The sequence below is a fragment of the Salmo salar genome, chromosome ssa12 (genome assembly GCF_905237065.1).
Source record: "Salmo salar chromosome ssa12, Ssal_v3.1, whole genome shotgun sequence".
Classification (NCBI taxonomy): Eukaryota; Metazoa; Chordata; class Actinopteri; order Salmoniformes; family Salmonidae; genus Salmo; species Salmo salar.
The window spans coordinates 18,196,658-18,214,167 of record NC_059453.1 but is presented as its reverse complement, the minus strand read 5'-3'; the positions used below and the strand labels follow the sequence as shown (position 1 = coordinate 18,214,167).

General features: G+C 41.0%; 1 protein-coding gene across 2 annotated transcripts; it reads right to left on the bottom strand.

Annotated features, from left to right (window-relative positions):
* Window positions 1-10,026: 10,026 nt before the first annotated feature.
* Window positions 10,027-16,165, bottom strand: LOC106572572 (B-cell receptor CD22-like). Of its 2 annotated transcripts, none has more exons than XM_045690947.1 (10): window positions 15,095-16,165; window positions 13,870-14,082; window positions 12,639-12,965; window positions 12,233-12,487; window positions 11,796-12,059; window positions 11,406-11,493; window positions 11,277-11,316; window positions 11,065-11,145; window positions 10,813-10,895; window positions 10,027-10,617 (listed from the first exon to the last, which is right to left on the bottom strand). In XM_045690947.1, exons 1-9 carry the CDS (start codon window positions 15,300-15,302, stop codon window positions 10,827-10,829), a joined length of 1,545 nt encoding a protein of 514 aa, XP_045546903.1. In that variant the 5' UTR covers window positions 15,303-16,165; the 3' UTR covers window positions 10,027-10,617; window positions 10,813-10,826. The 2 variants fall into 2 exon arrangements, with proteins under 2 accessions (XP_045546903.1, XP_045546904.1); XM_045690948.1 differs by having other exon boundaries at window positions 10,817-10,895.
* Between the last annotated feature and the right edge of the window lie 1,345 nt (window positions 16,166-17,510).

Here is a 17,510-nt window from a genome sequence, read left to right as displayed (position 1 = left end):
CAATGAGAATAATCATCAACAACAGTCACTTATTGAACAGATCTGTAGAACTGTAAACACATATTTCTACATTGATTGTTCTGAAGCTGTTTTATTCTCAGAACCCCAAATATAGGAGCATAAATGTTCAATCCTCTACGGTCCATCAAGCTGTACAGCAGCCTAAAGACTGACCACCAGGTTCAATGATAACTCCTATCCCCAAGCTGTGAGTCTAAACAGCATGTGACACAGACAGACAGACAGACAGACAGACAGACAGACAGACAGACAGACAGACAGACAGACAGACAGACAGACAGACAGACAGACAGACAGACAGACAGACAGACAGACAGACAGACAGACAGACAGACAGACAGACAGACACACACACACACACACACACACACACACACACACACACACACACACACACACACACACACACACACACACACACAGGCTCACACACACACACACAGGCTCACACATGCACTGTATTGCGTCCAAAAATGCTGTAATAATGTTTATTTAGTGTATCTATGCATTTAACTAAAGTCATATGATGTACTAATGAGACTTGCTCCCTCTGCTAGAACACATCCCCTTTGTCTATGTGACTGACCTTTGGTTTTGGACTTACAGACAAAGTGCTGTTATTCCATATTTAGCAGTAGACTGAATTAAGCTGTACGAGACAAGCAGGACATATGGTTTCGGTTTCTTTTAGAACAGTGTAGAGACAATGAGCATTGAGAAATGGCGCAATATTTCTCAACAAGACCTCAGCACAGGCCAACGACAGTTTCTCAGTTCCATAGTCCTTTAACCTGTTGGGTCTAGGGGGCAGCATTTGCACGTCTGGATAAAAAAAATGTACCCGATTTAATCTGGTTACTAATCCTACCCAGTAACTAGAATATGCATATACTTATTATATATGGATAGAAAACACTCTAAAGTTTCCAAAACTGTTTGAATGGTGTCTGTGAGTATAACAGAACTCATTTGGCAGGCAAAACCCTGAGACATTTTCTGACAGGAAGTGGATACCTGATGTGTTGTATTGACTTTAAACCTATCCCATTGAAAAACACAGGGGTTTAGGAATATTTTGGCACTTCCTATTGCTTCCACTAGATGTCACCAGCCTTTACAAAGTGTTTTGAGTCTTCTGGAGGGAGATCTGACCGAACAAGAGCCATGGAACGATGATGGCCCATTAGACACCTGGCGCGCAAGTTCATGTTGGGTACCCTCGTTCCAATACGTTATAAAAGAGTATGCATTCGTCCACCTTGAATATTATTCATGTTCTGGTTAAAAAAGGCCCTAATGATTTATGCTATACAACGTTTGACATGTTTGAACGAACGGAAATATATTTTTCCCCTCGTTCATGACGAGAAGTCCGGCTGGCTTACATCATGTGCTAACGAGACGGAGATTTTTGGACATAAATGATGAGCTTTTTTGAACAAAACTACATTCGTTATGGACCTGTGATACCTGGAAGTGACATCTGATGAAGAGAATCAAAGGTAATGGATTATTTACATAGTATTTTCGATTTTAGATCTCCCCAACATGACGTCTAGTCTGTATCGCAACGCGTATTTTTCTGGGCGCAGTGCTCAGATTATTGCAAAGTGTGATTTCCCAGTAAGGTTATTTTTAAATCTGGCAAGTTGATTGCGTTCAAGAGATGTAAATCTATAATTCTTTAAATGACAATATAATATTTTACCAATGTTTTCTAATTTTAATTATTTAATTTGTTACGCTGACTTGACTGCCGGTTATTGGAGGGAAACGATTTCCTCAACATCAATGCCATAGTAAAACGCTGTTTTTGGATATAAATATGAACTTGATAGAACTAAAAATGCATGCATTGTCTAACATAATGTCCTAGGAGTGTCATCTGATGGAGATTGTAAAAGGTTAGTGCATCATTTTAGCTGGTTTTATGGTTTTGGTGACCCTGTCTTTGACTTGACAAAACATTACACACAACTCTTGTAAATGTACTGTCCTAACATACTCTAAATTTATGCTTTCGCCGTAAAACCTTTTTGAAATCGTAAAACGTGGTTAGATTAAGGAGATGTTTATCTTTCAAATGGTGTAACATAGTTGTATTTTTGAAAAATTTGAATTTTGACATTTATTTGGATTCAAATTTGCCTCTCTTGAAATGCACCTGCTGTTGATGGAGTGCACCACGGGTGGCACGCTAGCGTCCCACCTAGCCCCAAGAGGTTAAGGTCACCAACCAGTACTTCCTCATTGCTGTTGTTCTGTTTGTCACACCACCCAAAGGGAGGCTGTACTTTTCTTATATAAACTGACACCCATAAACTGACACCTTGTTCGTTGGGCTCTTAACCTATACAATTGATGTGTCTGTTAACCTGTTAGGGCTAGGAGGCAGTATTTACACGGCCGGATAAAAAACGTACCCGATTTAATCTGGTTATTACTACTGCCCAGAAACTAGAATATGCATATAATTATTGGCTTTGGATAGAAAACACCCTAAAGTTTCTAAAACTGTTTGAATGGTGTCTGTGAGTATAACAGAACTCATATGGCAGGCAACAACCTGAGAAGATTCTGTACAGGAAGTGCCCTCTCTGACCATTCCTTGAGCTTCTTGACTCTTTTTATTGAAAACTTAGGATCTTTGCTGTAACGTGACACTTCCTACGGCTCCCATAGGCTCTCAGAACCCGGGAAAAAGCTGAATGATGTCGAGGCAGCCCCTGGCTGAAAAACATTAGCGCGTTTGGATAGTCGGTCAGAGTACTATGAGATTGAGGCGCGTGCACAAGGCGACCCCATGTTTTTATTTTCTCTCTCTCTTTGTACTAAAACACAGATTCCCGGTCGGAATATTATTGCTTTTTTACGAGAAAAATGGCATAAAAATTGATTTTAAACAGCGGTTGACATGCTTCGAAGTACGGTAATGGAATATTTAGATTTTTTTTGTCATGAAATGCGTCGTGCGCATCACCCTTCTTTACACTTCGGATAGTGTCTTGAACGCACGAACAAAACAGAGGATATTTGAACATAACTATGGATTATTTTGAACCAAACCAACATTTGTTATTGAAGTAGAAGTCCTGGGAGTGCATTCTGACAAAGAACAGCAAAGGTGATATCATTTTTCTTATAGTAAATCTGACTTTGGTGAGGGCTAAACTTGGTGGGTGTCTAAATAGCTAGCCCTGTGATGCCGGGCTATCTACTTAGAATATTGCAAAATGTGCTTTCACCGAAAAGCTATTTTAAAATCGGACATAGCGAGTGCATAAAGGAGTTCTGTATCTATAATTCTTAAAATAATTGTTAAAAAAAGCTGGTTTTTGAAATAAATATGAACTTGATTGAACAAAACATGCATGTATTGTATAATATAATGTCCTAGGGTTGTCATCTGATGAAGATCATCAAAGGTTAGTGCTTCATTTAGCTGTGGTTTGGGTTTATGTGACATTATATGCTAGCTTGAAAAATGGGTGTCTGATTATTTCTGGCTGGGTACTCTGCTGACATAATCTAATGTTTTGCTTTCATTGTAAAGCCTTTTTGAAATCGGACAGTGTGGTTAGATTAACGAGAGTCTTGTCTTTAAAATGGTGTAAAATAGTCATATGTTTGAAAAATTGAAGTTTTTGCATTTCTAAGGTTTTTGAATAACGCGCCACAGGATTACACAGGCTGTTACGTAGGTGGGACGATTTGGTGCCACCTATCCTAGAGAGGTTAAGGAGTTAGATCTGTGGAAAGACAGAGTGGCTGTGGAATGTGCTGGCTGGACGGGTGGAGATCAGAGGATTGCTATAGGGGAGACAGATGGACATCTGTGGATTAGGTGAAGGAGGGGTTGAGGTCAGGAGGTGAGGTCAGATCCCCTGAAGGGAGTAATAAGGGTTTAGTATCCTGTTACCTTCTTCCTGTAGAACCATAAGATGTAAGGATTGGAGAGGAGGAGTGTCTTAAGTGGGATGTATATAACTGTGATGTGAAAAATGTTGGGTTGTCTGAATACAGCTGTACAGAACCTTTGGGCAGAAAAAAACGTTGTTAAAGCTTCTCTAGTGTCCGTGAGTTATTCACTCTGAAAAATAAGAACCTAACAATTGTTTGAAGAAACAACAAAGTCTCCCACACTTGATTAGAATTTCCACAACAACACACACAATCGCATCCTACACAGTATAGATGTCAACCCTACTCCCTATCAGTCTGATCCTGAAAGGCACTCAGATAAATCCACTGTCACACACACACACACACACACACACACACACACACACACACACACACACACACACACACACACACACACACACACACACACACACACACACACACACACACACACACACACACACGTAGGGAAGGCAAATAAGCCCATGGAGTCTGTATCAAAGTCTAGAGAGCTGGTTGTTATGGATGTAGAAAAGTTAAAACACACATCCTACACAGTATAGATGTCAACTCTACTCCCTATCAGTCTGGTCCTGAAGGGCCCTCAGATAAATCCACTGTGTCACACACATTTTAAATACTTTATTTGAATCCATCAATAAAATTGAACATTTCAAAAGTCCTTGTCTACATTGCAAAAAAGCACCTCCTTCTCCAAACACATAGGCTGCCCACGACAGCTGAAACAGAGCAGTATCTAGCCAGTTTCTTTGCCCTAGTTTTTGTCAGGCCCTCAATCTGGACCAACCACTGCAAGCCTGTGTCAGTGGCCGAGACAGAGAAATATCAGCTCCACCAGCTTGCACCTCCACCCAGGCTGTCCAAGCACCACGAGGGGCTGGTATTAAATCAGTTTCTCTGTAAAGGCCTGCTCCATGTAGCCATCAAATGAGCAGCCCACTTCCAAAATTAGCACCCCCCCCACCATGTATGCTGTTGGTGAGACTACTTGTCTCACCTCGCTGGCTATCAGGTCAACAAGGTGGTCTTGTCTGGCAATGTACTGCACTCTTCCAATGGTTAACACACATACCACTAATAAATAGAACCCTCTGTTCAGGAGAAAAGTTATTAGAAGTCATGAACCATGATCACACCGCGTACGACTGGTCCAATACTTAGAGTACTTCCGTCGTGAGGTTAGCTCCTCCATGAATAACATAGCTACGAAGTAGACTTCTTCATACCTACCGCCACTACAATAGTGGAAGACAGTGACTGGTAGTAAAACTACTACAGACTCCCTCGACACCAATTCTGACTGACCCCCAGGCATTAACCTGAAAATTACCTGACTACGTCAGACCCATTCTGAACAAGTTGTAATCTGCCAGGATACTTGGTTTCCTTCCCTTGACATGTGCGCTTGTGTAAGCATAAACGCACATGCACAACGGAACATCCAATTAGGATTTATGCTAGGATCACATAAGGGTCCGAGCAAAATACCAGCCTTAGTTAGTAGTTGAACATTTATTTTCAGAATATATCTATTCTACCCTGACTTTCTAAGGTCTTTGAAAGCCAAGTTAACAAACAGATTACCGACCATTTCGAATCTCACCGTACCTTCTCCTCTATGCAATCTGGTTTCAGAGCTGGTCTTGGGTGCACATCACCCACGCTCAAGGTCCTAAACGATATCATAACCACCATCGATAAGAGACATTACTGTGCAGGCGTATTCATCGACCTGGCTAAGGCTTTCGACTCTGTCAATCACAACATTCTTATTGGCAGACTCAACAGCCTTGGTTTCTCAAATTATTGCCTCGCTTGGTTCACCAACTACTTCTCCGATAGAGTTCAGTATGTCAAATCGGAGGGCCTGCTGTCCGGACCTCTGGCAGTCTCTATGGGGGTGCCACAGGGTTCAATTCTCAGGCCAACTCTTCTCTGTATACATCAATGATGTCGCTCTCGCCGGTGATTCCTTGATCCACCTCTACGCAGACGACACCATTCTGTATACCTCTGGCCCTTCGTTGGACACTGTGTTAACTAACCTCCAGGTGAGCTTCAGTGCCATACAACTCTCCTTCCGTGGCCTCCAACTGCTCTTAAATGCAAGTAACACTAAATGCATGCTCTTCAACCGATCGCTGCCTGCACCTGCCCGCCCGTCCAGCATCACTACTCTGGGCGGTTCTGACTTAGCATATGTGGACAACTACAAATACCTACAGTGGGGGAAAAAAGTATTTGATCCCCTGCTGATTTTGTACGTTTGCCCACTGACAAAGAAAGGATCAGTCTATAATTTTAATGGTAGGTTTATTTGAAGAGTGAGAGACAGAATAACAACAAAAATATCCAGAAAAACCCATGTCAGAAATGTTATAAATTGATTTGCATTTTAATGAGGGAAATATCTCCAATCCAAAATTAAATCTAGAATCGGCTTCCTATTTCGCAAAAAAAACATACCCTCATAAAACTGACCATCCTACCGATCCTCGACATAGGCGATGTCATTTACAAAATAGCCTTCAACACTCTATTCAACAAATTGGATGCAGTCTATCACAGTGACATCCCTTTTGTTACCAAAGCCCCATATACTACCCACCACTGCGACCTGTATGATCTCGATGGCTGGCCCTCGCTTCATACTCGTCGCCAAACCCATTGGCTCCAGGTCATCGACAAGTCTCTGCTAGGTAAAGCCCCACCTTATCCCAGCTCACTGGTCACCATAGCAGCACCCACCCGTAGCACGCGCTCCAGCAGGTATACCTCACTGGTCACCCCCAAAGCCAATTCTTCCTTTGGCCGCCTCTCCTTCAGGTCTCTGCTGCCAATGACTGGAACAAACTGCAAAAATCTCTGAAGCTGGAGACTCTTACCTCCCTCACTAGCTTAAACCTGTTTGGGATAGGGGGCAGTATTTTCACGTCCGGATAAAAAACGTACCCGATTTAATCTGGTTACCACTCCTACCCAGTAACTAGAATATGCATATACTTATTACATATGGATAGAAAACATCCTAAAGTTTCTAAAACTGTTTGAATGGTGTCTGTGAGTATAACAGAACTCATTTGGCAGGCAAAAATCTGTGAAGGTTTCATGCAGGAAGTGGCCTGTCTGACAAGGTGTTGTTGTTCTTGCTTCTGTTTATTGAAGAGTCAGGATCTTAGCTGTAACGTGACATTTCCCACGGCTCCAATAGGCTCTCAGAGCCCGGGAAAAACCTGAACGATGACGAGGCAGCCTCAGGCTGAAACACATTATCGCCTTTTCCAAGTGGCCCATCAGAGGACAATGGAATTAGGCGCGTGCCCGATTCGACCCAGTGATATATTTTCCTTCGGCTGTTTATCTAATTGCAGATCCCGGTCGGAATATTATCGCTTTTTTACGAGAAAAATGGCATAAAAATTGATTTTAAACAGCGGTTGACATGCTTCGAAGTACGGTAATGAAATATTTAGAAATCTTTTGTCACGAAATGCGCCGTGCGCACGACCGTTATTTACCATTGGGATAGTGTCTGGGACGCACGAACAAAACGTCGCTGTTGGAACATAACTATGGATTATTTTGGATAAAACCTACATTTGTTATTGAAGTAGAAGTCCTGGGAGTGCATTCTGACGAAGAACAGGAAAGGTAAGACCATTTTTCTTATAGTAAATCTGATATTGGTGAGTGCTAAACCTGCTGGGTGTCTAAATAGCTATCCCTGTGATGCCGGGCTATGTACTTAGAATATTGCAAAATGTGCTTTCACCGAAAAGCTATTTTAAAATCGGACATATCGAGTGCATAGAGGAGTAATGTATCTATAATTCTTAAAATAATTGTTATGCTTTTTGTGAACGTTTATCGTGAGTAATTTAGTAAATTGTTAGTAAATTCGCCGGAAGTTTGCGGAAGTATGCTAGTTCTGAACGTCACATGCTAATGTAAAAAGTTGTTTTTTGATATAAATATGAACTTGATTGAACAAAACATGCATGTATTGTATAACATAATGTCCTAGGTGTGTCATCTGATGAAGATCATAAAAGGTTAGTGCTGCATTTAGCTGTCTTCTGGGTTTTTGTGACATTATATGCTAGCTTGAAAAATGGGTGTCTGATTATTTCTGGCTTGGTACTCTGCTGACATAATCTAATGTTTTGCTTTCGTTGTAAAGCCTTTTTGAAATCGGACAGTGTGGTTAGATTAACCTCTATGTGACCGGCGGGACGAATTCGTCCCACCTACGTAACATCCACTGCCAGCCTGTGGCGCGATTTTCAAAATCTTCAAAATCCTATTACTTCAATTTCTCAAACATATGACTATTTTACAGCCATTTAAAGATAAGACTCTCGTTAATCTAACCACACTGTCCGATTTCAAAAAGGCTTTACAACGAAAGCAAAACATTAGATTATGTCAGCAGAGTACCAAGCCAGAAATAATCAGACACCCATTTTTCAAGCCAGCATATAATGTCACCAAAACCCAGAAGACAGCTAAATGCAGCACTCACCTTTGATGATCTTCATCAGATGACAACCCTAGGACATTATGTTATACAATACATGCATGTTTTGTTCAATCAAGTTCATATTTATATCAAAAACCAGCTTTTACATTAGCATGTGACGTTCAGAACTAGCATACCCCCGCAAACTTACGGGGAATTCGCTAACATTTTACTAAATTACTCACGATAAACGTTCACAAAAAGCATAACAATTATTTTAAGAATTATAGATACAGACCTCCTCTATGCACTCGATATGTCCGATTTTAAAATAGCTTTTTGGTGAAAGCACATTTTGCAATATTCTAAGTATATAGCCCAGGCATCACGGGCTCGCTTATTTAGACACCCGGCAAGTTTAGCACTCACCATAATCATATTTACTATTATAAAAATGTCATTACCTTTTGTTGTCTTCGTCAGAATGCACACCCAGGACGTCTACTTCAATAACAAATGTTGGTTTGGTCCAAAATAATCCATCGTTATATCCGAATAGCGGCGTTTTGTTCGATGCGTTCCAGACACTATCCGAAATAGTAAAGAAGTGTCGCGCTTGGCGCAATTCCTGACAATAAAATTCAAAGTATTCAATTGCCGTATGTCGAAGCATGTCAACCGCTGTTTAAAATCAATTTTTACGTCATTTTTCTCGTAGAAAAGCGGTAAAATTCCGACAGGGAATCTCCTTTTCGGCAAACAGAGGAAAAAAATCCCAAAGGCGGGGGCGGTCGGGGTCACGCGCATAAGCTAGTGTCTCTTGATGGGCCACTTGAGAAAGGCGATAATGTGTTTCAGCCTGGGGCTGGAATGACGACATTCTCTTTTTTCCCGGGCTATGAGAGCCTATGGACGACGTGGGAAGTGTCACGTTAGAGCAGAGATCCTTAGTAAATGATAGAGATGGCAAAGAAGTTCCAGAAATGGTCAGACAGGCCACTTCCTGTAAAGGAATCTCTCAGGTTTTGACCTGCCATTTGAGTTCTGTTATACTCACAGACACCATTCAAACAGTTTTAGAAAATTTAGGGTGTTTTCTATCCATATGTAATAAGTATATGCATATTCTAGTTACTGAGTAGGAGTGGTAACCAGATTAAATCGGGTATGTTTTTTATCCAGCCGTGTCAATGCTGCCCCCTAGCCCTAACAGGTTTTAAGCACCAGCTGTCAGAGCAGCTCTCAGATCACTGCACCTGTACATAGCTTTATGTAATTGCTATATTGTAATTCCTTTGCCACCACGGCCTTTTTATTGCCTTACCTCTCTTATCCTACCTCATTTGCACATGCTGTATACAGATTTTTCTACTGTATTATTGATTGTATGTGTAACTCTGTTGTTGTATGTGTCGAACTGCTTTGCTTTATCTTGGCCAGGTCGCAGTTGCAAATGAGAACTTGTTCTCAACTAGCCTACCTGGTTAAATAAAGGTGAAATAAAATTAAAAAATACAAACGTCTATAAATTCAGCTTTTTAAGATTTTCAAGTTAACAGATAATAAAGAATGACAGACTAGGCTGTAATATTTCACGCAACATTTTTTTTGTATTTATTGTCTTAAACTTTGAGCTCGTTTACAACAAAATGCATAATTTACACTGAATCACACTGTTTCGGAAGTACATAATCATGAATAATTTCATCATCAAACAAGCGTGATTATGAAATTCCTTTTCATAAATGCCATGGCACAATAATGACTGACAGCACTACAAAGTACATCAATTAACACATCAGGAGCAACAAAGTCAGAGAGCGAAAAATATTAAAAGCTGTTTTCAATATTATCCATATTAGTTGCTGAGAAAAGTACATTATGTCATTCTTTTGGCGGGAAATGTCCCATTGTAAAAGAGTAAAAGTATAATCCATCCTATTTATCTTCAATATATACAATTAACATTACAAGGAAAAAACATTGGTGGTTCTCTTCTCTTCGGACCAGGTTCTGTTATGGTTCTCCACAGTCCAGGTTCTGTGTTGGTTCTCTTCAGTCCAGGTTCTGTGGTGGTTCTCTTCAGTCCAGGTTCTGTGGTGGTTCTCTTCAGTCCCGAATCTGTGGTGGTTCTCTTCAGTCCCGAATCTGTGGTGGTTCTCTTCATTTCTCATAATCTGAGGGGCTCTGTCACTGGGGGAGTCCCTCACATTCTGAAAGAAGACACATTGAATGAGCACTTTACACACCACTTCATGAAGTGTTTATGGACACACACACACACACACACACACACACACACACACACACACACACACACACACACACACACACACACACACACACACACACACACACACACACACACACACACACACACACACACACACACACACACACACACACACCTACTGCCAGGGTGTCACTCTGGTGACCTGGTCTTCTTCTTCATAGCTGTGCACATGTCACTGTTAGGGTCAGGATGGACACTCTGTGGAGAGAACGAGAGAGTGAGAGAGAGGCAAAGAGAGAGTGTGAGAGGGAGGGAGGGATGGAGGAGAGAGAGAAATGCATGAGCACTTTGTGACACCACTCTCTATCATTTTCTCTAAACACATTCAAATACTGTATAAAACACAAACACATAATAAGAGACTTACTTCCAGAGTGTCGTAGTCAGGTGACCAGGTCTTCATGTTCAGACCTGTGTACGTGTCACTGTTAGGGTCCTGATGGACACTCTGTGCAGAGAGAGGGAAATAGAGAGAGAGAGAGAACATGGTAATAGTGAAAATAGTGTGAAAAAGACTATCGTGATATAGTAGATTAATGTCACCAGATGTGGAGGTGGAGGTGTAACTGATATAATCACCTGTGTGTCTGTTGTGGCATCACTTCCTCCTGTGGATCTCCTGTACAGAGGAACAGAGTGAGTTTTCTACTGACCTCTAGTGGAGGTTTATATACATTTTATATTTAACCCTGGCTAGAAAATCCTCACCTCTTCACATAGCAGTAGATGGTGAGTAGAAGAGCTCCAACAGTCAGGACAGCCCCCACCACCACCACAGGAACCCAGGGAAACACTGCTGCAGTATCATGGGTTTAAGTGTTAAGAGGTTAGAACATATATCTGTTTGTAGTTGTATTTATTATGGATACCCATTAGCAAAATTAAGGCAGTAAAATTAAGGCAGTTATTCCATTTTTAAAAACATTACAATACATTCACTACAGATTGCACAACACATTAAGTATATGACCTTAGACCCCTACTCTACTACCACATATCTACAACACAAAACCCATGTGTACATGTGTTTATTGTGCGTATCTGTTAAAACAGACATATCACAGAGCACCAGAAATAGACAGAACATGACATACTTACACATGACATTAATATGGACAGGGATGGAAGTCTCTGTCCCTTTAATGTTGCTAGCTTCGCAATAGTATTCTCCTCTGTCCTCAGAGATGATGTTAGTGATGCTGTAACTCTGTCCTGATGCTTTTGGTGAGGTTACGTTCTTCTTGTACCACGTGTATTTGTCCACAGGTGGGTTGGCATCACTGCTGCAGGTCAGAGTCACTGAACTGCCCTCCACTATTTCACCAGAGGGACTGACTGACACTGAGGTGTTCCTTGGACCATCTGGTGTAAAATACAGTGGATTTAAAAATAGTAAAAATGAGGTACTTTTCCACAAAATGACTTTTAGATTCACCCTCTTACTGAAGATGATCTATTAAAGTATCATGTGGAGCTAATATCTGTCACTACAATATTAATATACCAAACTAAAGATTTAAACCCCATGTACTTACATCTGACACTGAGAGTCTCTTCAGCAGAGGGGAGATCCTCATGGCCTTCTACAGCACAGGAGTATCTGCCTGTATCCTCACTGCTGACTGAGAATAGGATATAGACAGGAGAGTAGGTGTTGCTGTTTGGTATAGGCTGTCCATTCTTATACCAGCTGTAGGCTTTGATGGGGTCCAGTGTACATTTGGTTCTACATGTCAGTGTGACATTCTCCCTCTCTGACACAGATGTAGGATCCATCTCCAACACAACATCTAGAATAAAAGGAAACAAATCATTATTATCCTCCTATATATTTCCTCTTATATTAATTACTAGGTTTCTGTCACATACCACCACGGTGTCTGTATGACTGCCCTTAAGAAGGTAATTAGAGTAATAGATGTGAGATGAGTGACAGATTACTTGTGACAGTCAGGGAGACAGGTGAGCCAGCAAACTTTTCTCCGGATGTTATCAATCTGAACCTGTACCCAGCAGAGTCATTCAATCTCAGGTCTGTGATTCTCAGGGTACAGTCACTCTTCTTATCCCCAAGGTACTCTATATGACCCTCATACCCTGGCACCGAGCTCAGATCTTCAGCATCCATACCGGACCATTTAGTAAACCAGAAAGCTGTTTTGATCTGATGATAACTGGGATATGTGTAAGAGCAGGATATGTCCACTGTTGACCCCTTCAAGGCACAGATACTCTGAGGGGTGAAAGTCACACTCCAACAGTTCTTACCTGAAATACAAGAAGACAACAGAACACCTTGCATAAATCTTTAATTACAATACCTACCAGTATACACGTATGTTGTTAATAAAGTAGGAAAATAATAATTACTGCTAAACTGTTTGGTAAACCATAATTATATGCTGTAAATGTAACGAGGAAGTGACCACCCCTTCAGCTTTGTAGTTTTTCAATGTTTGTAGTCTTCACTTTTTGAAAATTGAATGGGTGTTCTATGTGCAAAACGTAGCGCAAAGGTCTTCATGAAAGGCATCTGGTAGAAGTAAATTCTCCCAGTGACATGAATATAATTGTATGTATCTTGTGGTATCCCTGAAGGTCTACCCCGGGGGAGGGTAATGGAGGGGAGGTACGTGCCGCAACGTTGGCGCCCTCTGCTGGGAGTACCCGAGCTGGGCACACCGACACGGATGGCTCCCAAGTGGAGGTAATTAGGGGAAAGTGCCAACCAGCCATGGAGGCTACAAAAAAAGGAGCACTGTGGCACACCGCGGAAAAGCACTGGGAGAGACCGACACAAAGCCAAAGCTGAGAAGAAGGGCTGAGCCAAACCTACGTAATTTTCTTTATGTGTATTTTATGGCCTAGTAAAGTCGTGTTTGCTGACTAAAACCTCCTGGTCTCTGTGTTAATCTCTGCAAGCTCAACCAAACACCCTAAGGATTACCACAATCTTAAATGACCGCATTTTCATGAATTTGATTATATAATCTTGAAGCCCACTCAACACAGCTTGGGAAAAGATAAGGAACTAAAGCAGAAGTGGATGTCACATTCACAGCAAATACAAATGATTGTCCCACAACTTGAGAACATTTTTGTATTTGAAAGCACTTAATTAACATTTGTATGAAATTTTGTATGAAATGTTGTTTACAAAGTCAACACTAACACACTGCAGGAGAGTGGAGATCCTCATGCCCTTTTACAGCACAGGAGTAACTGTCTGCATCATTAAAGTAGTCTGAGTACAGGCTGGAAGTGTCCTCCTTTACTTTGTGTCCGTTCTTGTACCAGATATAGGTGGGGTTGTCAGTCAGAGTACAGGTGGTGTTACAGGTCAGTGTCTTATCCTGATGTCTACCAGTCACCTTCACCTGAAGACCTGGAGAAAAAACAATATCACTGTAAATCCCTTTATCACTGACTAATCACTCTAATACAAAGATGGAAGAAATCTTATGTTATACAGACATAAATAAAAAACTAAGACAATTTTCCTGAACTAAATGGAATTCAACAGTTTAACTATATAGAATGTTACTGTACCTGTGACAGACAGAGTGACTCCAGGATCACCAGTATATAGAATGTTACTGTACCTGTTACAGACAGAGTAACTCCAGGATCACCAGTATATAGAATGTAACTGTACCTGTGACAGACAGAGTGACTCCAGGATCACCAGTATATAGAATGTTACTGTACCTTTTACAGACAGAGTGACTCCAGGATCACCAGTATATAGAATGTTACTGTACCTGTGACAGACAGAGTGACTCCAGGATCACCAGTATATAGAATGTTACTGTACCTTTTACAGACAGAGTGACTCCAGGATCACCAGTATATAGAATGTTACTGTACCTGTGACAGACAGAGAGACTCCAGGATCACCAGTATATAGAATGTTACTGTACCTGTGACAGACAGAGAGACTCCAGGATCACCAGTATATAGAATGTTACTGTACCTGTTACAGACAGAGTGACTCCAGGATCCCCAGTATATAGAATGTTACTGTACCTGTTACAGACAGAGAGACTCCAGGATCACCAGTATATAGAATGTTACTGTACCTGTGACAGACAGAGAGACTCCAGGATCACCAGTATATAGAATGTTACTGTACCTGTTACAGACAGAGAGACTCCAGGATCACCAGTATATAGAATGTTACTGTACCTGTGACAGACAGAGAGACTCCAGGATCACCAGTATATAGAATGTTACTGTACCTGTTACAGACAGAGAGACTCCAGGATCACCAGTATATAGAATATTACTGTACCTGTGACAGACAGAGAGACTCCAGGATCACCAGTATATAGAATGTTACTGTACCTGTTACAGACAGAGTGACTCCAGGATCACCAGTATATAGAATGTTACTGTACCTGTGACAGACACAGAGACTCCAGGATTGCCAGTATATCTCCATCCTCCAGTCTGATCTTTAAATCTGAACATGTACATAGCTGAGTCACTCTCTCTCAGGTCTGTGATTGTCAGGGTGTGTCCATTTACTTCATCCTTACGATACGTCACACGTTCTTTGTAGTCTGAGTCATCACTCAGACTCACATAATTCTCCACAGCATACATTTTAGTGAACCAGAAGGTTGTTGTGATTGTATAACCTCTGGGATATGTGTAAGAGCAGGACAGCTCCACTGTTGACCCTTTCAAGGTACAGATACTCTGAGTGGTGTAAGTCACACTCCAGCCATTCTGACCCAGTACCACTGAAACACAGTCACACAACACAATGGTATCAGAATTAAGCCAAGGTCTATTGACTCACACTGACAGTAAAGTTTTTCCGTACTTTGTTGCCGTAGATGCTGAGTGTGAATAGAAACCACAGATAAGTGTCACTCAGTGAGGTGTGAAAGATAACTATTTAAAGTGAAGTGGAGACTCCAAACAGAACACACCAGAATAACATTATGATTATTATCCTTTTAGAAATGTCTGTAGATTATTAAACAGAGCAACTAAAAGATAAGAATGAGACCATACCTGCTACAGACCAGAGAAAGACCACCAACACACTTACTGCTGTTCTCAAGGCCATTGTTGCATCTCCCACCCTGCAGTCTTAGAAACATAAACAACAACTCACTCTATAGCTGGTGAGTAACTGCACCTGATACATTGAAGTAGAAACTGTAAATGGGGTACCGGGCCTCATTACTGAAAATGAACCAGGCTCATATTGTGTTGTGTTGTATTGTGCTATATGGTTGTCTATGTGAATACTGTCTGTCTGGAAGTCTATTGCACTATGTATGTAATGTGTGTGACGTGTTGCATGTCTGTCTACGTCTGTCTATTTAATCTGACATGAAGTATGATACAAAAATACATTCTTAATGTATAAAATAGTCATCATCATTATCATCTCCATTAGAAACAACAACAATCAATCACTTATTGAACAGATGTGTAGTACTGCAAACACATATTTATACACTGATTGTTCTGAAGCTGTTTTATTATCAGAACCCCAAATATGGAAGGATAAATGTTCAAACCTCTACGGTCCGTCAAGCTGCACAGCAGCCTAAAGACTGACCACCAGGTTCAATGATAACTCCTATCCCCAAACTGTGAGACCAAACAGCAAGTGACTCTCTCTCTCTCACACACACACACACACACACACACACACACACACGTAGGGAAGGCAAATAAGCCCATGGAGTCTGTATCAAAGTCTAGAGAGCTGGTTGTTATGGATGTAGAAAAGTTAAAACACATATCCTACACAGTATAGATGTCAACTCTACTCCCTATCAGTCTAGTCCTGAAGGGCCCTCAGATAAATCCACTGTTTCATTCACACATGCACACTGAGCAGAGATTCAAATGTTTGTTTGTATGTCTTTTTTACCCTGGTTAATCATCTCATAACTATGTAGATCAACACTCCTACACTGAGACACTTCATGAATACTGACCCTGATGGAACAACCATAACACAGCTCAAAACATAACAAGAAGTAAAATGATACAGTAACGGCCGTCTGAAGGAGTAGACCAAGGCACAGCGTGTATCGTGCTCATCTTCTTTATTATATTAAGAGAACACTTAAACAACGGGAAAAAACAAACGACAGCCAAACAGTTCTGTCAGGTATACTCATAAAACAGAAAATAACTACCCACAAACCCCAAAGGAAAACAGGCTGCCTAAGTATGACTCCCAATCAGCGACAACGATGTACAGCTGTCCCTGATTGAGAGCCATACCAGGCCAAAACAAAGAAATACAAAGCATGGAAAAAAGGAAATAGAATGCCCACCTAAATCACACCCTGACCAAACCTAAATAGAGACATAAAAAAGGCTCTCTCAGGTCAGGGCGTGAGAGATACATTACCCTCAAGTATATGACTAATAACTAAAAACAAATAACCAAAAACTATATTTCAAGATATTGTCAAGAGTACCTACAGAGTGAAGTGAAGGAGAGAGGTTTTGTACAATGAGTCAACTTGCTGATACATATTTAAAGTAGTCGGGACACAAGTAGCTGATGCATAACTGTCCTTTCCTCTTTAAGTCATTAACATGCATGACGATCAGAACAACATGTCAGAGAAGGGAGGTTACTGTATTAGAGTGGGCCCTACATTTCTATAATGGACAAAATGTCCCCCATTTCCACTTTTATATAAATACAGAACCATGTTAACAATATGTTGACTATTCTATATGGAATGTTTATAATATCTTAGAATGTGCCTTGTCCCTCTGAGTTCTACATGGAACAGGTCAAAGTTCCATTTACATTTGGTCAGTTCCATG